This window comes from Lynx canadensis, chromosome B4, assembly GCF_007474595.2.
Source record: "Lynx canadensis isolate LIC74 chromosome B4, mLynCan4.pri.v2, whole genome shotgun sequence".
Classification (NCBI taxonomy): domain Eukaryota; kingdom Metazoa; phylum Chordata; class Mammalia; order Carnivora; family Felidae; genus Lynx; species Lynx canadensis.
The window spans coordinates 31,029,876-31,054,446 of record NC_044309.1 but is presented as its reverse complement, the minus strand read 5'-3'; the positions used below and the strand labels follow the sequence as shown (position 1 = coordinate 31,054,446).

At 36.3% G+C, this 24,571-nt stretch overlaps 1 protein-coding gene across 14 annotated transcripts in view; it reads left to right on the top strand.

Moving 5' to 3' along the window:
• PARD3 (par-3 family cell polarity regulator) overlaps nt 1-24,571 on the top strand; it is a 670,780-nt gene that overhangs the window by 418,526 nt on the left and 227,683 nt on the right. For 7 of the 14 annotated variants that reach the window (XM_030321422.1, XM_030321420.1, XM_030321421.1 and 4 more), the window contains 3 exons: nt 9,101-9,289; nt 10,635-10,805; nt 19,686-19,836. In XM_030321422.1, the coding sequence (XP_030177282.1) occupies nt 9,101-9,289; nt 10,635-10,805; nt 19,686-19,836 (511 nt within the window). Of the gene's footprint in view, nt 1-9,100; nt 9,290-10,634; nt 10,806-19,685; nt 19,846-24,571 lie in introns of all 14 variants that reach the window. The other 7 variants (XM_030321414.1, XM_030321418.1, XM_030321416.1 and 4 more) reach the window with 1 other exon arrangement.

Below are 24,571 nucleotides of genomic sequence, written 5' to 3'. Positions count from 1 at the left end.
TTGGCATAAAAAGGGATATACAGGCTCAATGAAACAGCATAAAGAGCCTAGAAATAACCCTATCTATATATGGCCAATTTAATTATGATAAGGGACCCAAGAATATATGATGGGGAAATGATAGTTGTGTTGAGAAAACTTGATGCCCACTTGCAAAAGAATGAAACTACAGTTGCATTTTACACCATACACAAATTTCAACACAAATGGATTAAAGATTTAAGTGGATTTATGAAACCATGAAACTCCGAGAAGATAGGGTGGGTAGCAACTTGAAGTTGGACTTGCTGCTGATTTTTTGGATTTGACACCAAAAGCAAAAATAAACAATAGCAACTATGTCAAATTAAAAAGTTTCTGCACAGCAAAGGAAATCAACAGAATGAAAAGACTACCTATAGAATGGGAGAACATGTTGGCAAATCATCCATCTGATAAGGGGTCAATATCCAAGATACATGAAGAACTCATACAACCCCATAGCAAAAAATCCAAACAGTCTGATTTAAAAATAGGCAGAGGAACTGAGTAGAAGTTTTTCCAGAGAAGACATACAAATGACCAAGAGATCCATAAAAAAGTACTATGTTTCTATTTTGTTTGGCCTTTAACTGAGCATCATTGATCATCAGGGAAATGCAAATCAAAATCACAAGAATAACCTCACAACTGTTAGAGTGACTATCTTCAAAATGACAAGCAAAATGACAAGTGTCGGGAGAACGTCGGAAAAGGGAACCCTGTGCACTGTTGATGGGGGATGTAAACTGGTGCAACTACAATGGAAAATAGTATTGAGGTTTCTCATAACATTAAAAATAGAACTGTATGATCTAGCTATCCCACTTTTGAGTATATATGCAAAGAAATTGAAATCAGGATCCCAAAGAGATCCCTGCACTCCCCTATTCATTGTAACTTTTTTTTACAATAGCCAAGATATGGAAATAACCTAAGTGTTCATCAATAGATTAATAGAAAAATAAGATGTAATACACACACACACACACACACACACACACACACACACACACACTGGAATGTTATTCAGCCACTAGAAAGAAGGACATCCTGCCATTTGCAACAGCACAGATGGACCTTGAGGGCATTATAGTACAAGAAAGAAGTCACAGAAGCAAATATTATATATCATTTATAGGTGGAATCTAAAACAGCCAAACTCATAGAAACAGACTAGAATGATGTTTACCAGAGCCTGGGTGATGGCAGGAACCAGGAGATGTGGTTAAAGAGTGTAAGCTTCCACTTATAAGATGAAGAAGTTCTGGGGATCTAATGTACAGAATAATGATTATAGTAAGTAGTATAATAATTATATACTTGAAAGTTGCAAAGAGAATAGACCGTAACTGTTCTTACCACAAAAAGAATATATAAGTATGTGATGGGTGGAGGTGTTAGCTAATGATTTTTCAATATGGTAATCATTTTTCAATGTCAGTATATCAACTCAACCCATCGTACACCATAAACTTTCACAATGTTATATATTAATTATATCTCAAAAAAGCTGGAAAGAAAAAAAAAACTTAAGTCAGACAAAGCAAAGAGGAAGCATAAGGAGGGAGAGGATTTTGGTTCATTACATCTCCATCAATATTTTTATACAAATTCATTGTGTTAAACTCGTCATCAAGCACTTCTGCAGGCCTATAATGTAAATTAATTTTGATACTCTAGAGAACACATAAAAGTATACAAAAACTTTCTTTTCTGAGTTTTTTGATGGAGAATTATACTATCATATACTAATCATATGTTGACCTTAATTGTTTGGTTTTGAGCAGCAAATATTGCTATTGTCACAAAACATTTTATAACATCTCATACTATTAAATGCTCAAACTTATTTTAAACTTATAATTCAAAGGAAAAAGCTTGAATTAAATGGCTCAAACTTTTTTTTTTTTAATTTATTTTTTTCTAGTAATCTCTCTATCCAACATGGGGCTTGAACTTAACGACCCTGAGACCAAGAGTCTCGGGCTCTTCCAACTGAGTCAGCCAGGTGCCCTAATTCAAACTTATTTTAAAACTATGTTTCTCCAAAGTTGGGATAGAATAATGTTTTCATGATATTACAAATATCATAATGATTTTGTACAGTCAATCTCTGTGTTAACTTTAAGGAATTCATTTGAAATTGCTTACTATTACTACAGTAAGATGGGGGTTCCTTAGTGTTTGGTGTGCTTTCCCTGAGAAATCTATCTTAGTTATTTTTTTATTATCCTCCTTTGTGGATAGTAATAAAATTAATATTTTTTAAATTTATTATATGATTTCTTTGCTGTTGAACTCTTAGGTTATTTTTTTATATTGGTAGAAATATCTATTTTAAAATGAAAAGTGTTTTAGGTATAGCAAAACTATTCTGGATTAGTTATTACATATAATTTTTATTCTGAAATGTTAGACTTTCAAAAATAGACTTCCAGTATACCCTTCACCACATTCCCCAATTGTTATTATTTAACCACATTTGATACATAATTATCTTTCATCCTCCACTCCCCTTCTGTCTAGTTTTTTCTCCTTTTCTTCCCACTATATATATTTTTTTTCTGAACTGAGAATAAGTTGTAGATGTAATTCCCCTTTATCTGTAAATATTTCACTGTGTCTATCCTAATAACAAGGACATTTTCTTATGTAACCACATTAGAGTTACCAAAATCATGAAACTAACATTGATTTGACAGTATTGTAGTACCACTTGCCCCAATTAATGTTCTCTATTGCAAGCAGAGATGAATGAATGAATGAATGAATGAATTCATATGAATCAAATTCTGCTCTGGTTTCCAATTCAGGACCATGTGTAGAATTTAGTTGTCATGTCTCTTTTGTCTTCCTTAATGTGGAACACTTCTTCAGTTTATCTTTTCAGTTTTGAAGAACAAGTTACTTTGAGAATGTGCCTCAATTTGGATTTGTGTGGAATTTTTTAATTTGATAAGGATTTTTATGACTTGACATTATAGATTAACAACTATAAAAACATTTTGTTAGGGTATTGAGGAGGGCACCTTTTGGGATGAGCACTGGGTGTTGTATGGAAACCAATTTGACAATAAATTTCATATATTAAAAACAAAGAAAAAAAAAACAAAATACTTTCTAATTTCCCCTGAAAAAAAAAAAAACAAACATTTTGTTATCAGTATTTATATAATCAAGCAAATCAATTCTTTAGATTTTACTTATTTTACGTCTACCATTTGATTTGGAATAGAGTACAGTAAGGCCAGATGTGACATTTTGACTTTGCTAATAAGAATAATTAACCTTAACATATCAGCACAGATACTGTGTATAAACATTCATCACACATATGGGATAAATTGAAATGTATAACTTAAAGAAACTTTGGAGAGCTATTCTTTTGTGCAATAACTAAATGAAACCAAGATAACTTCTCTTTTAAAAAAAATCCTCCTCTTTATATTAAAAACAAGAACTCGTTCTTCCTATGTGTGATAACTGCATATTATTTAAGCTGTTTGTATTGAATAAATGTAATCTTTTGTAAGCCTTTTATTAGCTTGAGAGTATGATGTTCTGCATTACTGCATAATGGTTTTGTGAGAGCTACCATAAGATTTCCCTTCTGGGCACCAGCTCCTGCCCAACATGTATAACCATCCTCCTATCCTTTCCTTCACACACTGGGTTTTGAAGAGCAAGAGAAATTAAAGAAATGGGACATAGTGGGATTTTTATAGTACAAAAAGTAGTGTATAGTGGATAGTATGAAATTCAGTCAGCGTAGAGGGGAAAAATCACCTGCAATTATGTGACTTCAGTGCCACCATTTTGATGTGTACTTTTTAAAATGATTTTCTTCTTGGGGCGCCTGGGTGGTGCAGTCGGTTAAGCGTCCGACTTCAGCCAGGTCACGATCTCGCGGTCCGTGAGTTCGAGCCCCGCGTCGGGCTCTGGGCTGATGGCTCGGAGCCTGGAGCCTGTTTCCGATTCTGTGTCTCCCTCTCTCTCTCTGCCCCTCCCCAGTTCATGCTCTGTCTCTCTCTGTCCCAAAAATAAATAAAAACGTTGAAAGAGAAAAAAAAAATTAAAAAAAATAAAATGATTTTCTTCTTTACTGATGTAGCTAATATATATCATGTCCTTGGCACATATCATGTAGGTAATGAATGTTATGTCCTAAGCAGAAGGACACAGTGATATATTCCTCCTAATGCTTTTACTGAGAAGACAGACATTAAAGAATTTATTAAAATAGGATATCAAGGCTTATACTGGGTGAAGTGTTAGAAGTTAAGAAAGCTCACAGGATAAAACCCAATTTCTTAGTCATAAATGTTTTTTTCTTCCCCGAAATGGGACACTTTCTAAAGACACGTTAATAGCTGAATAGTGTTAATCTACTTAATATCATATGTAAAGGTTGTTTTTAATTTTTAGCTGTCCTATTAAAGCAGTGGACATCTGAACAGTTAAATCTTTGTTCCTGACCTCTGGTAGTTTTTTTAGGACATATTACTAAAGTACTATTTCTGGGTTAAATGATAAACAAAATGTAGAGGCTTTTGATAAGCATTGTCAAATTGATTTCTATAAATGTCTGTACCTTTTTATATTTCACCAGTAGTGCAAGAAAGTGCCCATTTCACCATACGTTCTGCATTCTTAGATTCGTTACTTAAAACAAATTTTTTTCAGCAGTTTGATAAGCTTTATTGCAAGTAGACGATGATGATGATGATGATGGTGATTATTTTGGTCCACTTATCTTTCTTTAATGTATTCCTTGTTCACATCTCTCTTATTTGATGTGGCAGTGTTCATCTTTTTGTTTGTACTTCATCATTTTTGTGTAATAATGATACTAACTCCATGGAAAAGGGAGTGAGAAGTCAATTAATTATAGTGGAAAAATGAGCAGCAAAACACCTTGCCGTTCTGCTCACACTCAATGTGTGAGTTTTCCACACCATGTACTTCTGATACCCTCTGGAATTAGTGTTAGACCTCACAAGTTAAGGACTCAGCCCACAAGACTGGCTCCCACTCAGAATATTTTAAAGGGCACACATGGAAAGCCAAATGAAGAGATATACAGGGTGAAGTCTGGAAGTCCTCAAGCTCAAGAGCTACTATTCCTTTGGAGTTGGGGTGTGCCCCCGTTCTGGTACATGGATGTGTTTATCACCCTGGAAGCTCTCCAAACCCCATACGTTTGGGATTTTTATGGATGCCTCATCAATTATTAACTCCATTTTCAGCCCCTCTCCCTCTTTGGAGAATGGGCTTGGACTAAAGTTCCAAACCTCTAATCATGGCTTCTGGTGATAAGAGTCCATTCAGGAGCCACCAAGGAACCCACCAAGTGTCACCTCATTAGAAAAGATATCCCTAACATCCAGAAAATCCCATGGGATTTAGGAGTTCTGTGTCAAACACTCTTACCAGGAATTACAAGGGTTTTTGGAGCTCTGTATCAGGAACTGGGGCCAATGACCAATATATTAGCAGGCATTGAAGGCAGATTTTATATATTTATATTTATCTCCTTTTATTTCACAAATGGTAGAATGTTTGTTGAGTCATTTATTTCAGAGCCTGCAATCAGCTATTGGACTCACATCTGTAATTTTATGGTCCCATATGACATGCATATATATCCTATTTCTTTTGCCCCTTTTCATAATATTTTGTGCTCTCTTACTAATATCTTAATATACTGAAGCCCAGAGATGACTCTGCTCATGATTATTTTTGAACTACTTAAAGATAATCAACTTTTATTTCTTCTCTTATAGATCTACCCATTTTTTCAGATTAACCAGGATCAAAGGGACCTGTGAGCCAGCTGTTTCCGCAGCTATTGGGACTATTTTCTGGGGAAGAAGGGAACCTGTCTGGGTCTTGGTGCTGCACACTTGTGGCTATTTTTCTATCTCCCTTCAGATAAAAGTATTTCTGCTATTCTGAGGATAGTGGGAAAGCAAATAGCTTTCATAGTGCCCATCCAGCAGGCTTCTTACTTCTAATATGCTAAGCCATAATGCCAGTTTGAGTACTAGGTAAAGGAAAAAATGATAGGTTGCATTAATGCAAAATAACACTCGGGGTGTTCATACGTGTGTACGTGAGGGACGTATGAGCTTGAGTGACATGGTCACGTACAAATGGCTTGAGAGGCAAATTAAAGGAAACACATTTATTGTGTTTTGTTGAAAGAATTTGACTCAAGAAACAGTTGAATCCGGATGGAAACAATCAAGGTGATAGAAAATTAGTTTCTCCTTTGTATCAGAATGAAGAGATCTCCATATTAGAAAACTTCGTTAAAAAAAGTTCTCTATAATATAGTGGCATTTAAAATGGTTTTTGAAGAGCAAAATTTTTTTAAAACATTTTGCTGCCAGAAAATTAAGTTCTAAACGCTGGCATTAATTTCAGTCTTATGTCAAGAGCCAAATGGATTAATAATGAAATATCAAAGGAAAGTACAATCTCTCACTTAAATGTTTTAATGATAATAATGACTTAACACTTGATAAGAAAGCTGAAAAAGAATATTATTCCCATCCTGCAGTTTTCATAATAAATGAAACTTTCCCGTGGAGAAAATAGTCTCCTTTAAGACAGGTTCAGAGTAGGGCATGTCAGGAAATGATTCCACCTTGATTAAAATTTTTCTTCATATATTCAGTCAGCTCCTTATCTTGATTTTTCAAGTAGAAAAATAAATGAGAATTTTAAGCCTTAGTAAAACATTATGGAAATGTAAAAATCAGTAAACATTAAAAAGCCAAACTGAAGATCTAAATCAGTAAATGACAATTAAGAACCTTCCAGATTTGAGGCAAACAGATGTACTCAATGATCAGACCTAAATGTGCCCAGCTAAGGACTATCTTTGGTTTTTAGGTCTTTTTAAATGCAACTTTTCCAGGAATATAAATACTGGTTCTGATTCAGAAAGTATGTTTTGCCTTTAAATACTTCTGAATTTGAAGTAATTCTGAAGGAGGCTATGGTGTGTTTTGATACTATTTTGTATTTCAGACATCAACATTTATTTATACATTGTTTTTATAACAGATTTTATATTGAGATAGTTGTATGAATTCACACAAAGTAATTTCTTAGTACTTTTTAGTTGTTTTGAACCATCTGAATACAAAGTTTATAAAGCAAAATAGATATATAGTATTAGTATTAGTAAGAATAGTATTAACATGGTAAATATGTGCTATGACATCAATATTTTGATATGAGTATTTGATATATTTTTTCTCCCCAATACATTGGTTTTATTTGATTATTCTCTGGAAATAGTTTAAATATGAACAATTTTATAATGAGCAGGCTTAGGTTTGATTTTGACTTTGACACTGAAATGTATTTTCTTTGTATATAGTAAACATAGCAATGGCCCGTATCTTTTCAAGTTGTTTTTATTTTGCATTTTTATAGTTTTCCTGTTTTTAACATATTAGTAATTTTATTTTATTTTTTTTTAAACATACCTTGTCCTGGCAACTATGAGGTTGTCTTTTTCAAAGATGGCACAAAGAATGCCTTACTATAAAATGCTAACACTGGATATTAGTAAGTTAGAAATGTTACTTTACAAATCACATTATTATGGATTTGGAGATTTAAAAAAACATATCATTTGGATTATGCTAATCTAAAAAATAATCTTTTATCGATAAATGCTATACTTACAAAGAGTATTACATCTGGTGGAGATGTTAAATCTCCAAATTAAAAAAAATTATTGTTAATTTTGATTGTTATTAGAAAAATTAAAAAAAAATTTGGGGACCCAGAAAAAAAGTTGAAGTCTACCCCCATTGCTCTGCAATAGGTTACTTTCACACGTGTGACTGAGCCATTTTTAAAAGCACACTTTAAAGGATTCATTAGATAGTCTAGCCTAATTACGTACCATTAGATGTTTAACCAGTTTTCAATTATAATTTGATCATTCCAGTTTGAGTGACTAGGTGCATGGTGGAGAAATATTTCAAAATTAGAAAAAGAAGAGCAAGAATGTGTTTTAGGACTAGCTGAGGCATTTTGTTGTGATTTGAAGGCTCTGTGCCACATAGCTGTTATGTGGTTGGAAATAGTAACTTTGAAAAAGAATTCTGTCGTTACCGCTTTGAAGATGAGCAGTGTAGAGATATAAGAGGTTAAAGTCTTGGTCATGGGTGGGATTACTTGGGAGAAGTCAGAAGACAGACTGCTCCGTCCCTGGTGTGTACAAGTATTTTGATGACTGAACATGCTGTCTGTCTGCGGCTCATCAGGTTATACTCTCAGCTTTCGTTTCTTCTTGCTGCTTTAGGGAAATGGGCAGGAGTCGGTGTGTCTTCAGTGTGTTGTGTTCTGAAACAGCCTTCTTATTCAGTGATGACTACAGTTATGAAATCAAAGCTTGCATGTGCAACTAATTAATTAAGCTGGATTGCTTGGAAATTATCCCCCAGCTGTATTATGTATGGTACGGTATTGTGGAAAGCTTTTCTCTAATGTTGTTTCTATCTCATGGATATTGAAGGTTAAAGCTCTCTAGTGGCTCTCTGAAAATGAATACCTTTTTCTGCTGACTTTGTACCATCACAACTTATTATTTGCGAATAAAATGATATACCATTAGTGAACATTAAACTGTTAATAGCATCAGAAATTCCTGGTGAATAAAAAGACAAATGAGTTGTATTTATTTATTTTGATTCCTGCTGTTAACTGTTTTACTTTTGTGGTTTAGGATATATAAACAGACAAAAAAAAAAAAAAAAGATCCCAAATTCTAGGAGTCTACATGTCTTCAGTCTTCAGCTGTATTTTTCCCTACTTTTCTCAGAATCTGGTTTGAGTTTGTCTCAATATTGAAACAAGTGCCACATGAAAATATTAACAGCTGGTTCCAGGAATCATCTGGAGGGGGTGCAGATGCAGTTATCATGGATCTTGTCACGGAACTTTGGTGGAAATACTGTGTGTGAGGATTACAGGCTGCTCATTAGCAGTTTTTAAAAATAGCTATGAGAAAGGAACATTGGAATATAACGTGCTATGCAATTTTGTTTCCTACTAGAAAGCAGAAGATGAGGATATTGTTCTCACACCTGATGGCACCAGGGAATTTCTGACGTTTGAAGTTCCACTTAATGATTCAGGATCAGCGGGTCTTGGTGTCAGTGTCAAAGGTAACCGGTCCAAAGAGAACCATGCAGATTTGGGAATCTTCGTCAAGTCCATTATTAATGGAGGAGCAGCATCTAAAGTAAGCAAATGTTAACTTTACCCAGCTTATGCGCATTAACAAAAATATTTAAGTACAACCCTATTCCTATCTTGGAAACATATACACAGTGTGGGGGCGGATTACTGTTCCTCTACCCTCTTGTGTTCTTTATCTATGGCCTGTGAATTCAACTGGCAAAAGACAGATGAACAGAACATGTTCACAAATTTTATTGATGTTAATATTTAAAATTTTCCACATACAGGGGTTCTACAGAAAAGAGAAACCTAAAGAAGTGGTTAGACTCAGAAACTTAGATACCATTTTAGCAAAGGGCAATGAATTGTGGAGCAGTGATTGGACAAGGAAAAGGGGGTTGGGGCTTTGGGGTGGCAAATTGTAGGACGGTAAATATATGGCAGAAACTAGTGGAAGATAAGGTTTATTTTGTACGGTCTGTTTTGTAGGCTGACTAATCTCAGTGCTCTCTGTGTCTCTCGTGATGAGGGTCATTTTTTTACTGGTTTGAGAGAGGAAAGGAGACATCTTCCTAAGAGGAACTCTATGCCCTGCACTTAGCCAGAGAAGGGAAGAACAGAGAGCTCCTTCTCCATCTGCCATTTTTCAGTTGCCTTCAGCTCAAAATAGTCCTTATGCCAAAATGGTGTGTTTTGGAGCAACATATTCAGATACCCTGTAACACTTACCAAGTGTCTTTTGTTTTCTTCATAGTAGCCCATGCATGATCAAACTAATAGAAATCTTGGTGGTCTCTCATTTGGGGATGAAATCATAGCTTCAAGTCCCCATTTTTGGTCTCACAGAATTTACAACCCGTAGCCCTTATAGTTGAAAGAAGATAATCTGTGCAAAGTCTTAGCGGAGGTTCTGGCACAGAGCTGCCCTGCAGTAAAGCTCATCTTCTCCTTCCCTGACTATGGATCACCTAGACTATTCCCCAGTCTGGAGAAAGTTTCCTGGCTATTTGTTAAGGGGACACCTCTCTGCAATTGTGTAACAGCCTTGAGCTTTTTCTTGTCTTGGGTTGTAAATAACCTCTATGGGTGTCTCTGGAAGCAAGAAAGTAATCACTTTGTGTCCTTTAAATTAGTATGCTATTTTGGTAAACAGATTATGATAATGACTTGGTTTACAAATGTATAAATGATTGAAATAGACACAGGCTGCAGTGGCTGCTTAGACATTATTGTGCTCGTGTTCAATTGGGCATAATCCATTAGGATTAAAGCCTCTTTTTATCCCCCTTGTATTTATTTATTTATTTATTTATTTATTTATTTATTTATTTTTTAACTAAAGAGAAAGCAACTTCTTTTATAACAGTGTATTTAATAGCACTTATTTCTACCTGTTTTCTTCCCAGGATGGAAGGCTTCGGGTGAATGATCAACTGATAGCAGTGAATGGAGAATCCCTGTTGGGCAAGACAAACCAAGATGCCATGGAAACCCTCCGAAGGTCTATGTCCACTGAAGGGAACAAGCGAGGAATGATCCAGCTCATTGTTGCAAGGCGAATAAGCAAGTGCAATGAGGTAAAGTATAAAAAATGAAAAGAAGACTCTAGCATTTGAAATTGTAATAAGACTAAGTTTTTGTCCTAATATTGGACAAAGAATGGCAGGTTCTGGGACTTTGCTTCAAAACACTATAAATTATCTTTGCTCTCTTTATTGCATTGTCTGTGGACTATGATTTGTTCTCTTAAATATGTGATCAAAATATCCCTAAGTGTGCACTAGTATTTCTGTCTCCAGCTCAACAAATAACACTGGGATCTTAAAAGCACCTTCAGTTGGTTCTCTTTTTGAAAACGGCCATACCTTCCTGTTGGGAGCCAACAGTTTCTCTTCTGTTCAGTAGTGTTGTTCCTAGGAGAGAGAAACAATGAAATAATGGCTTGTTCATTTGATTTATCAAAGTGGGATGCTTATTTCAAAGCCCCTGAAAGGGGAGAGTCTGTTTCTCTTGTGACCTTGTCAAAAATGTAAGTCTCCCCTCCTATTCTCCTGTGTCTCCTTTCTCCTTTACTAAAGGGTTGAATATTTTCCCCTTGACTGCATGCTTTTTCAGTGATATCTATTGCACAGTGCCATGGCTGGCTCTGAATACATGTAGCAGGTATGTAGTTAGGAACGAGTAGGAAGAATATCCTCTCTTGAGGGTTATGATCATGTTTTCCCAAATTGTAAAAACTTGCTAAGCAGAAACATACTTTCTTGCATAATGGGGCATTTGACAATTTAACAGGAATTATATATTTATGTGATTATATTAAACCTAAAAAAAGTTTATAGTTCTGTTATAATTTATGTGCCATCCATAGGAAATAGGTGGGAGCTGAGAATTTATAGAGCAAAGCTTGTTAAAAAAAAAGTAAAGTTTGTTTTTGTTTTTAATCAATGCTCAACTCCCCACATTAAAAAATAATTTTTTTTAATGTCTCTTTATTTTAGAGAGAGAGAGACAAGAGGGGGTGTGGGGGGGAGACACAGAATCTGAATCAGGCTCCAGGCTCCGAGCTGTCAGCACAGAGCCTGATGAGGGGATTTTCGAACCCACAAATAGTGAGATCATGACCTGAGCTGAAGTCTGATGCTTAACCGACTGAGCCACCCAGGTGCCGTGTCAACTTCCTACATTTTTAAATCAACTAAAAGGAAGTGCCTAGGAAATCATATAAACTGAAAATTATATCTAAATGGTTTAAGTGTTTTTCTTAGTTTTAAAATCTATGTTATATGTATAAAGTGGAACTATTCAGATTGCTTGACCACTCATGCCATCCTGTAATATATTCCTATTTTGCAATGAAAGTTGAGTACTCAGTGTTGAGGTGACCAGTTTTGGAAAGGTTATTGACTATTATTTCTTTATTGTTTTTATTTTTCAAATGGAGAATTTGTTAACAATAATGAGTTAATTTCCGTAACAAGGGAACACTGAACCTTAACTTAAAATTCACTTTCATAAGATAAAAATTCACTTTCATAATATAAATATAAATGCTAATCCCTCAGAGTAGCCTACTGGAATGGTTTTCCTGAGACGTAGAGTTTGTATTTGGTGCCAAAATTTGTTATTTTGTTTCAAAAATTATTAAATGATTTTTTAAATATAAGTCCTATAGGGGCACCTGGGTGGCTCAGCTGGTTAAGTGTTCGACTCTGGATTTCGCTCAGATCATGATAGCATGGTTTGTGGGTTTGAACTCCCTCTCTCTCTGTCCCTCCTCTTCCCTCCCTCACTCTCTCTCTCTCTCTCTCTCTCTCTCTGTCTCAAAATAAATAAATAGACATTAAAAAAATAAAATGCAGATCCTTTGAAGTGCTAAATGAAAAGTCTCCACAGTAAGTTCACAAGTATACTGCTCTTTATTAGGTCTTTTTCTAAACCTGAAGGACTGCACATTCACAGGACAGTATTCTCCGGCAGACGTTTATTGAGCATCTACTAATCTACTATATACAGGAAGTGTGTTAGATCGCTGGCATATGGCAGTGATTAAAAACAGACCATGCTCCTTCTCTCCTAGAACTTAAATTCTGCTGCAGAATATATCATATTCTCAGTCCCTCTTAAAATAAATTAGAATTTGTAACACCTTCTCAAAGTTTTCCCTGACAGATAAACACTGGATGTTCTAGGGACACTGAAAACATATGAATATCACTGAAGACCAGCATTCTGAATCTGGACATGCTTTCCCCTGATTCAGATGGTTCCTCGTTGTTCCCCAAGCAGTAGCAGAGCAAACCTGTACCAGCCTGAAAATGTTTTGATAAAAGCACTGATTTTATTCCCTGTTGTCCTGTAAAACACATGAAATTGGAATCCCACTGAAATATTTCTGTGTCTCATTCACTTCTGCATATGAATTTATGTGAATGAAATGATTTAAGTAAGGGAACAGCTGCAATAGATAGTAATAGACTTTAATATTCAATATTCCTTATGGTATCATTTTCATACATTGCTGGTTATTACTATTTCTTAGGAGGGTATAAGCTTATAAAACAATTATATCAAAAAAAATCTTATCATGAGTGCTGTGCTTTCTTTGTAATACTACCGAGAAGCCTTTTGTACTGACAGGATTTAAGTAAAGAATTATATGAAGACAGAAGAGCTCAGTTCAGCTTCCCATAAGGCATAAGACATGATTTTGCTGCTGTTGTACTTATATTATATATTACCTTTGGAAAAACATCTCTCTGAATTACAAGAGAGTATGTGTAAATTGTGTTACAGTAAATATTGATACAAGCATACGGTATCTTGTCATGAATGAACCTCAAGCCAAAATAATGTGCTTTGAGTTCTGTCCTTCTGGGTCTATTAGTCAGCCACAGAGTCCGGTCTTTGACAACATCACAAAATTATATTTTACTAACTCATCTTTAAATCAAGGGTTTGCATACTTAATTTCAAGCCAGAGAAGATGAGAATTTGCAAAAGAAAATTGTACATTGTTACCTCTTTCCTTGCCCTTTTCTTGTATGAAGGAAGTGTCATATATTATCTTAATATTTTTATTCAAAAATTTTTTGTCAACTCTCCACTCTAGGTATCATCTTCGCCTGAATTTCACTGAACAGCACACTTGGAGATGTTCTTGGGAAGAGATTTCTCAGTCTCTTTTGCTCAGCCTTTCAGGAATCTTGGAACACCACCCATTTTGAATCCTTTCTTAACCTGCTCTCCCCATTTTTCTTCTCCTTCCCTCTGGCTCTTCTCTCTCCTTTGAGGTTCATTTATTTCTGCCTGTTCTTTTATTGTTAGTACTTCTCAAAGCTTTCCCTGGGCTGTTTCTTATTCCACACATGCTCCCTGGGACATCTTCAGGTACCAGTGATGCTATTATGGTTCCCATAACCCTGTCCCCAGCTCAGAACTCTGTTCCAGTTCCAGATCCCTCTGTCTAACTGCCCATGGAGATACTTGCTGGTTTGTCGCTCAGGCACCTCATTCACCAGCCCCCAATGCTGCTGGCTTCCTCTATCCTGTCTTGCCTCCCCCCACCCTATAAACCACACCACTGCTCTTTCAGTTGTAGAAGATGGAGGAGGGGGATCACTCTTCACCTCTCAAATGCCTTTCCTGTCTCTTTCGCCTCTGTTTCCAGAACCTCTCTCTCCTCGACCCACTCTTCTGCAGCCGCTCTGCTATTGCCCCACTCTAGGCCCATGGTCTTGCTGGGGTCAGTGCCAAAGCCTCTACAGGGATTTCTTCCTTGGTCCATTCTCCACACTGCAGTAAGGCAGGTTTTTTCGCAAAACAAATTGCTCATGTCCCTTTCATCTGATATCCCTTCGGGACGTTTTCAGCCTGTCCAGGACAGATGCCGGTCTCCATCACACAGCCCACTGGGACATGTGGAAACTTCCTGTGCAGTCTGCTTGAGCTACTCAGCACTCCTTGCACTTTCTTAGACACACGATACTCTCTCACCTCCAAGTTTTCCCCATGAGCCCATTCTGCTCCTTGTCCTCACAAAGACAGCCTTTAGATTGTAGTTTCTCTCACCGGGGTGTTTCCGGGGTGCGAGTACTTACCTCCATCTAGCAGCATTTACGCTGTCATAGTTTCCTTTTTGGTTTTCTTTCATGAGGCCTGTAAATTCTGAGATGTCCAAGATGTTGTCCATCTGTCATGTTTCTCTCTCTCCATCACTGAGGTACAACCCAGAGCAGACACCTAAGCATGAACTGAATGATAAGGGAAATAATCCTGGAGAGTCTTGTGTTTTGAGAAGAGCTAACAGGGGTGTCTGGGGGCTCAGCTGCTTAAGCATCTGACTTGATTTCAGCTCAGGTCATCAAGCCCTGCATTGGACTCCACACTGAAAAGTAGAGGCTACTTGAGATTTTCCCCCTGCCTCTGCCCCTCTCCTGCTCATACTCTCTCTCTGTGTCTAAAATTAGAATAGAATAGAATAGAATAGAATAGAATAGAATAGAATAGAAAAAAAGAAGAGATAACTTAGTTAATATTAAAGACTGAAGTTCTAAATAAAAAAAAAAAAAAGAAAACATCAGGCATGGTAACCAAATTAATATTTTGGCAGTGATTCTGAATTTCCTTTGCTTTCCTTGGATCTAATGTTCTTACCTAAGTACATTTAAAACATCTCATAAGCAATAATTGTTTCTTTAGGAAAAAAGAGAAAAATGGCTTTCCCTTGTTTTGTGCTCCTGATTGATGGATTGACTTTTTTGGAGACAAATTTTGTAAGTCCTGACATTCTTTCCACTGGAAAAAAAATACATAAAGCAAGAGGCAGAAACACTGGGTGTCATCACAAAGGACACATTTGTTGAGGACCTAGAAGGAGATATGGGAGTAAATACCTGACATCATCCCTTGAGGATTGAAAGTAACCTGTGTGTGAGAATTATGCTGATTGTAGATGTCCCAAGGAAATTAATATTTTAGAAATTACTGCAGTCTAACATAGCTTACAGTCATCTCATTATATCGGTGTTAGGCGTGATTTCATACAAAGCCTTGCCTTAGTACTTGTTGAGAATGGGACCAGGTGAGCTTTGTCTTACACCCCAGGCTGAAGGATCTAGTCATCAAGGACTACTTTAAAATGAGTTCTCTCTGTACATTTAATCCTCTTAGAATTAGAAAGCTATATTAAAATAGGAAGGGACCTAAGGTATCATTTATGGCTCTCTTCACTTTATATATTAAGAAATAAATGCAGAAAGGTCAAACGATTTGCTTAATGGCTGCAAGGCCAAGGTAGTGGCAAAGTAATTTAGAAGCAGGGTGCCCATTCATCTTATGCATGTGAGTGGGCCTAATTGATTGTGATTGTGTTGTTCAGGCACTTTGTATTCCGGTTGTGTTAAGAGGCATCATACAATAAAGCATGGGCTTTAGCATCAGACCTTCCCTTACATTCTGGGTGTGCTGCTTACAGGCAGAATGACTTGGGGGAACTTACATTACCGCTCTGATCCTTGCTGTTGCCCACGCAGCAGAGCAGGGTACAGAGGAGCTGAAATGCTGTCCTGATTGATAGCAGAGCCTAAACTGGCCACTCTTCTCCAAAACCCAATCCTGCCCTTTTATTCATTGTTTTGTGTTTACCTGTCCTTCAGATGTTAGTACTTTCCACAACACAGAATTGTAATCTAGGCTCAATTGCTGTATTTCAACATTGTACTGTGCCCTCAGCTTTAGGCTTGCTTCCACATGGCCTCACATGTATAAATCTCCAAACCATTTTGAGGAAAATCTGAGTCGTTTACTTGGAAATGAATTTATTCGCCCAGTTATTTACCCAATACCTGCTCTGTGCCAGGCGTTGAGGATAAAGTAGAATAAGCCCATAAATACTGAAATATCGAATAATAAGAGTATGCAGATTGTTAACTAGAACTCAGTCTTAAGTTTGATGTAGAAGATTAGGGCCGTATCTATGCCAGGTTTTCAAGGCTTATTATAGTCAAGATGGTGGGATACATTTTCTTTATGTGAAAGACCTCATTTGACCCATTAATGCTTACCTACATGAACGTGAGAATTTACTAACCCCCACAGAAATTATATTAGCTTTTTAAAAGAAGCCAGGATTTTAACTATTCCTCAGAAAGGTAGTCCAAGTATATAATGAAAAGCATATTCATTGGACAATATCCAGTTTCTTTGTTATTAAATAGCATTTGTATTTTCTGATTATAAAAGCAATATATCATTGTTTGGGTATCTTATCTAAGAGAGTATTACATTTACATTGTTTTTCAGTATTGGGGTAATTCCTAATTTTATACCTTTGTAAATGAAGTTATGATAAATATTGATTCACATGAATCTTTATTATTCACTTAGCTTTTTATTTTGTGAGGACGATGACCACAAAGCGAAACAAATGTCCAGGACAGGGAGTGTAAACTGTTTTTTGACCTGTGATAGACATGTCTGTATTACGTTAGAGAATGACTGTATCCATATCCACTCCTACCCAATATGAGTTATCTTACTACAACCAAGAGCTAATTTTTCTTTAAGGGGTGGAAAGGCTTTCCTGTGTTTCTAGAGATGGAGCTGAGGGGGGTCCAGCACAACTACCCCTACTCGGCACTGAAGTTGGACTGAAGAACATTTTTGCACTTTGAACAAGTTACAAAGTGAAAATTGCAGATCTTTATTTGCCTTTCTTCTTCTAATGAAGTTTAATTTGGATAAGGTTTTTACGTAAGGAGACTTGCAGGGCCTGGGAGAGGCCCAGATTGTAGGCCATTCTGGGCCATTCTTCAGGACTGAAGGCGGCCCTGCCTGTCTGTGCTGCCATAGTGCCACAGTGGCATGTTTCTCGTTCTTAAACTGGCTTTCGTACAACAACAACAAAATCATCAGAAGATTTAAGACAAAACTGTGCTCCCCAATCAGGCTTTTTTTTTTTTAAAGAAATTAAAAGGCATTGTATCCTCTGTTAAATATTTATGTAGTAGGCTATTGATGTCTTCATTTAAATCTGTCTTTTTAGATGTAAATTAGACATGGTTAGGGAGGTAGGGGACATGAAGACTCTTTCCCATGAAATGTTCAAGTGTGAGGTTCTTTCTGAACAGGCACCTTACTGGTTTTTTTTTTCTAGAAAGCCTGCATGTGCTATTTTCTAAATGGAATTTTTATTTGATTTCCTAAAATTCTAAAATAGCCTCTTAGATTATTTAGGGATTTCTCATGAATGGCTGTACAAGGATTTTACCATCTAGAAGATTGCAGTTGTATGGCTCAGTGAAATGCATCTGTTAAGCAAATGTGAGGATATGTTGTTTGTCTTATGATCAAATAAATTATACAGCAAGCAGGTCTTGTAGAGAGACTTGTATAGCAAGTCTCTTTAATATATGTGCTCATTTAAAATTTTCAAACATACTTGTTCTTAAAGGCATAGGGTATCGGCTTTTGTTTTTGTTTTTACCTCCCAAAGTACCTTGGAATTTAAGCACAGTATTCTTTCAGAAAATGTTCTTTTGTTTTTTTACATCAGAGACCTTGAATACTTAATTTACTTTTCTGTAAAGCTGTCAGTTGTAATCTGCAATTTAAAAAAAAAAAGAAACTAATAAAACAAATCCTCATTTCACAATTTAAACCTTATTGAGTCTAATTCACTAGCGCTGCGAGTTGATTATGCTCCTGCAGTTTGACGTGCCTCCAATTGTAATTGTGTTGACCCTTCAATGCATTAAATCTCCCCAGTGCTTATCAAACTGGGAGAGATAAGTCTACAATTCGGAACTTCATTAAATATCTCATTTATATTAAACAGATGATAGCTTCTAACAGAAATAATAATTTGTTCAGATGAAGGAACCGCAACGGCTGTGGTTTCATCTGTTTGGAATGTGCAAACTCTCTCCCACTTTGCCGTGTTGTGCTGCTCCCCCCAGAACCCTCCCGCCAAGCCCTCTTTGTCTCTGGCTGCAAGCCAACACCAAGCGTCACGCGATATTAGTCCACGGGGTTAACCCCAGAGCCCACATTTGGACGACTGCAGTTAAGTGTGCTTTGTTCTTCCTCGAAGCAGATTTGTTTCAAGGCCTTATGAACATAGGTTCCTTATTCATATTATTTTTGTGAAGAATCTGACTTGGAGGCACAGCTGTTTTAAAGAATGCCACATACTGTTTTCATTCGTGGTGATAAAAATTGACCTATATTCTTTGCTTAGTAGATTGTCTGTGTTTGTGACATACACATCTTTGCTTCATTAGAATATTCGATCCCTACTTCTATATTGTTTGTCTGCTGTTAAAGTGTTTTTTTTTTCAGTTACTTACTACCTTATATTTAAGATTATAGTAAGAGAATAGAATGATTTTTTTTCCCGAATTTCTAGCCAAAGAAATATAGGCTCATTGAATTGTTCAAGACACCCAAGCTCACAAGTGGTCTTGAGGTCTTGTAGAGTAGGCAGTAATTCTTGCAGCACACGCAGAGATGTGTGCTAATTGTTAGGTGTATTTACCTACCATAGGTCTAAATCATGTAGCTGAGTTCCAGCTTCCATTCTGATAAAGCATCCTTTGTGCAGAGCAACATCTCATAAAGAATTCTGAATTAAACCATAACTTAAATTGACTTCAACCGATACTAACAGTCAAATTGAAAAAATAAGCAGCAAAATAAGTTATAAAAAAAAGCTTTTAATATACATATTTTTCCTCCAATGGCTGCAGTCTGACAGAACTTCATGGGAGGCACAGTGTAAAGTGGCACAGAAAGTTGGTCATTAGGCAGAGCTGTCATCACAAATTATTTTGGTACAGGGTGAAAAGTTCTAGTTCATTTGGTACCCAGTTGGATACAGGCCTTGGGCAAGTTGTTATAATTCCCCCATGCTGCTAATGGGCCTCCAGTACTGATTTTCCCTTGCCCCCTTTTCTCTATAGCTGAAGTCACCTGGGAGCCCCTCTGGACCTGAGCTGCCCATTGAAACAGTATTGGATGATCGAGAACGAAGAATCTCCCATTCCCTCTACAGTGGGATTGAGGGGCTCGATGAATCACCCACGAGAAATGCTGCACTCAGTAGGATAATGGGTGAGTCAGGTAAAATTCTGTTTATCACAACTTATTTTTATGCTTTCCTGGTTCACTGGGAGGTTATTAATGTAATATTAATGTAAAGGAGGCCCATGTTTTCAAGAGGAAAAAGAGTAGGTTCATTATAATCATCCAGGAAGTGTTAATGTGAAGAGAGTAAATCAATACATTGATTTTGTTAAGTGAATTTTAGATCCTGTAACGTGTGGGGCGAAAAAGAAAAGAAAGGGGTCACATGGTAATATTTTCAGTGATCAAGATATTTTTAGCTTGTTTGAAATAAGAAGTGAAGCCAGGTTTTAGGAAAAAATCAAAATGTAGTAGTATGGGGCAAGAAGAATTCAAAAGTTGAATCTCTTCCCACAGCAGCACTGTTTAGAGGGAGAGGAACAAATACATATCTACACATTTGCATGTATATGAAATATTCGCATTTATTTGGTATGTGCTTAATAGGATGTTACCATTTTTTAATTGCATCTCTACTTTTTCAAAGCCCTCATTTTAAAATCTGGAAGCTAGTTTTTTGCATCCTTTGTTTAGATGCGACACCGTGCTGTCTGCACGGCCCCAGTGGGTAATGAGGTCATTAGCGCTTGCTCTGCAGCGGTTCAGCTTTCTACTAACAGATCCAGTTAATAAAGACTTGCTTTGCCACAAGAGTGGTTGGATTTACTGAGTTGCTCATCTTGGGATTAACTTGTGAGAGTTCTCAAATTTAAAACCTACGAAACTGTTTTGATTAAAATAGCACCTGACATAAAACACTTTTATCGCTGGTATGTGTCACAAGGCTCCCAAGTAAAACCCTAAATTTAACTCCATTTTGATACATTTAATGAAGATTTAATACAAATCAGGTTTCCATTAGGAAGCCTCATTGGAGCAAGAATTTATTTCATTCATCAGTGGACGTTTCCGGAAAGCCTGCTATTGACAAGACATTTGTGTGTATACTTTTGCTCTAGATACAAAAATGAGAAAGACACAATCTCTGCATACACAGAACTCTCTTCTGGGCAAGACAGGAAAAACACATAAACAAGGCTAATAGAATTTTCTGTTCTTCCTTTGGACTTTCTAGCTTTCAAATAGTTTGGAAAAATTGATAAATTCTCAATTTCTTATTCTGTTGCACATAGAACTTAGACCTGCCAGCCTTCTGCTTTTACTTTGTCAGTATTTTTCTTTTTGCCAGGTTGGCATATATGGAAGTAGGGGAAGGATACTAAAAACCATTCTACACCTGTTCAGTGACACACATTGTACATAGTTCACCACATTAATCTTTGCTTATTAATGATCACTCTTTTCACTGCTGTTGAATTTTCCATACTTTCTTGGTTTTGGTGTAAAACTTTATCTTTGTTAAATACTTTTTTCACTGATGAAAATTCAGACCCTTGAGAGAGAAAGAGAGTGCATGTGTCCCTGGATCTGTGTGCATACAAAGTGATACGCTGTAATTTCCCCTTTATTATAGGAACATAGGACTTGCCATACTGAATCAGACCATTGGTCCACCAGTTCCTGTAACCTGCGTCCTGCCTCCAATCCCTGATGCTTCAGAGGAAGGCGAAAAACTAAAACTAAAAAACCAAAAAACCCCAAAATTCACCTAGTGACCTTTTGAAATGTTGTCTATATGGGTTAAGGATTCCGTCATTTTCTTCATAGTCTGTTTGCCCTGATTTTGTTAGCTGTGGCTTCATTAGTCCACTTCAGTTCATATTACTGTTGTTTTCCCCTCCCCCTGCTAGAGATGGAATGGACTTTTCAGACTCCAGATGCTTTCCCCTGGGCAGCACTTCCCTCCCAGCTATGTGCTCTGTGATGTACTGTGCATGCCCTTTGGGAGTGGGGGTGGCAGACTCTTTACCCTCTGATGATAGGCCAAGTTAATGTTGAATGATTTAGATATTTTCTTAAGCTAGCTTTTACACATTAAACTGGAAACTAGGGATCCTGTATAGTTTTACCCTGAGAAATGTATATGCGTAACCCGATCCCATGTCTTGAGTTTTGCAAATTTGAGAATTCCTCAGTCTTCATCGGTCCCTATTCCAATATCAGCGACCCTAAGAAACAAATAGTTTGCTAAAATTAGAAATCATGGAAAAGATGTTAGCTGACAAGAAAATGCCAAAACAAGGTACCAAATATAAGATATTAGAGCATTGAATTCTATTAGCCTAAATCATTCACGCTAGTATGTATTGATTTGCACAGTACCTAGGTACATGGAAGTTTCTCAGGTAGCTCTTGTGTGGTTACAGGTTGTCTTTTGTATGTTTAGAATAACTCCTACATACACACTTGTGGACATGGTGGTATTTACTTCATGATCTGCTATGATTCAACTAGAGCTTTGTATTGAAATTCCAGCTTATTACTTTAAGAAATGACTAATTTTATGCAAACAGGGTGAGTTTTCACCTGTGAAAATTCATCATGTGAGACTCTAGACCAAAAAGGAGCTTTGTGGCTTTCTAATTCATTTCTGTGGGAACACATCTCAGGAGGGAAGCTTCTAAAAAAATAGATCAAAATAGGAAGAGATGTTAGACTTGGAAGGATGTCAGGGGTCATCAGCCACACTTTCCCACTTAACAGATAAAGGAAGATCACAAGATCCCATGGTGATTTTTTGTTTTATGTTGTTTTTGGTTATTTCCTGTTTCTAAAAGTAGACCTCTCTGGGGAATACTGAGACCACACAATAACTATTAGTGACATCCATTCTTTATTAACATCAATTTATAAATATCTACATCTTTAAGCAAAAGACATTAGGCAGCCTCCAGAATCTGTTCTATTCTGGCAAACAAAGTGATCTAAAAATCAAAACCTCATCTTTGAAAATAACCTTAGGTATCTACTCCAACTGAATTATCTTCTGTTCAGAGGAATTAGGGATCAGAGAAATTAAGTGACAAGTCTGAAGCCACAAGGTTTCTGTGTTTCTAAATCAGTTAGGATGTGTTTTTTTCTGAGTCCCGAGTCCCACACTACTTCAACCTTCATTGGTCCTCCTAGCTTGTGGTCTAATCAACCAGAGTTGTCACCAAGGCAAGATTTCTCCAAATGTCTTCTGTATGGACCTACTTGCCACTATCATGGATATTCATCGAAAAGAAATCTCTGGAGATCCTACCTACGATTTCTTTTTTACAAAAGCCTTAATTTTTTTTTTTTTTACAAATTGCTGGACTATCTTAATCTAATAATCACAAAACAATAAGAGGCATGGTTAATTTAACCAACACTCTCGCCCAAATACATCACAAGTTGACATTTGGGGACACGGAACCTTAATTTTTTTCCCCCAAATTTTCTTTTTAAAGCAACCCCAAATCTGGTGTATTCATTTTAGAATTTAATCTCAGTAGTTTTTATATTCATAGATTTGTGGTGAGTTTAAATAATACTTTTGTTCAGCATGTTTTTATCATGTTAGAAATTCAACACAGAAAAATCGAACATTAATGTCTTTTTTATTGTGAGTCAAATCACTGGAAAACTTTTCATCTGTTTCTAGTGTCATTAATGGTGTTGCCTTCTATGTAAATGTACCAATGAATAAACGTTTAGTGACCAATCATCTGTATCTCATTGTTTCACTCCTCTTTAAGATATTGACTGGTTTAAATTTTAGTTTATAGTTTGTTGGTTATCTAGTTAAGGAAGGAGGAATATTTATCCATCTGAAAACAGATCACAGGCTTCTCAAGTCACCCTTGGAAGGTTTCACGTTGATGATGTGCCCTGTACCAGCACACATCATTAAGAGGTATTGTTTAGGTGGAGTTTGTTAAACATGTAGTTTGATAATTGAGTTGTCCATTACTCCCTGTATATTCCTGCCTCCAGGTTCAGAAATCGCAATTCCTGGCAAGCATGTTAAGAAGTGGGAAATTGATGAAAAATGTGAATTCTCAAATCTTTGAAATATTAGCCCCCAGAATCATGGGTGAGAGAAAAAAGCTAAATTGTTTTCTTACTATTAGGAAAGTTTCTTGCCATTTATGCCTAAAATTTTGGATCACTTACGGTACAATATTTCTACTCAAAACAGCATATTATAAAAAAGGATTGTCATATGAAGAGCCATTCAGTGTTCCATATTGCTTATTAGGCTGTCTCTCAGAATATATTGTGTAAACCCAGGAGTTTTAGTTTTTGTTTTTAAAAACGAGTGCACTGTAATTACATCGTGATTTTTCCTTTCATTAAATTTTGCCTTTGTGAGGACTTGGCATTTAATGCTGTGACACGTGCCTTGTCAGTGGTGAGCTGTCAGGCATAACTGGTTTTGTCATTCTGTACACTTTTTGGGCAAAAAAAGTATGTCTTGAGAAGGACATATTCTTTTGGTAATAGTACTAGAATGTCCAACCTTATTTGTGAATGATAATTTTTTGGACAGATTTCTGTCTTTCTGTACTAAAGTCCAAAAACTCAAGTAGTAAATGAGTGATTTGAATTCAGGAGAGGAAAACAATGAAGTATTAAATTTGATTTGCTTTATAATCATGAGCATTCATAAAAAGTTGCTAGTTTTCACAGTTTCTCAAAACGAACACATGTCAAATCAAAACAGAGTGTTTTCCTTGATAAAAAGCTGTGTTGATATTTCAGTGAGCATATAGTATTTCTATAATAAAGTAGTTGGTGCTAGATGATGAATACACTTGAAATTTCTAACACGTCTTCTTCTATGGGTTGTCCTGGA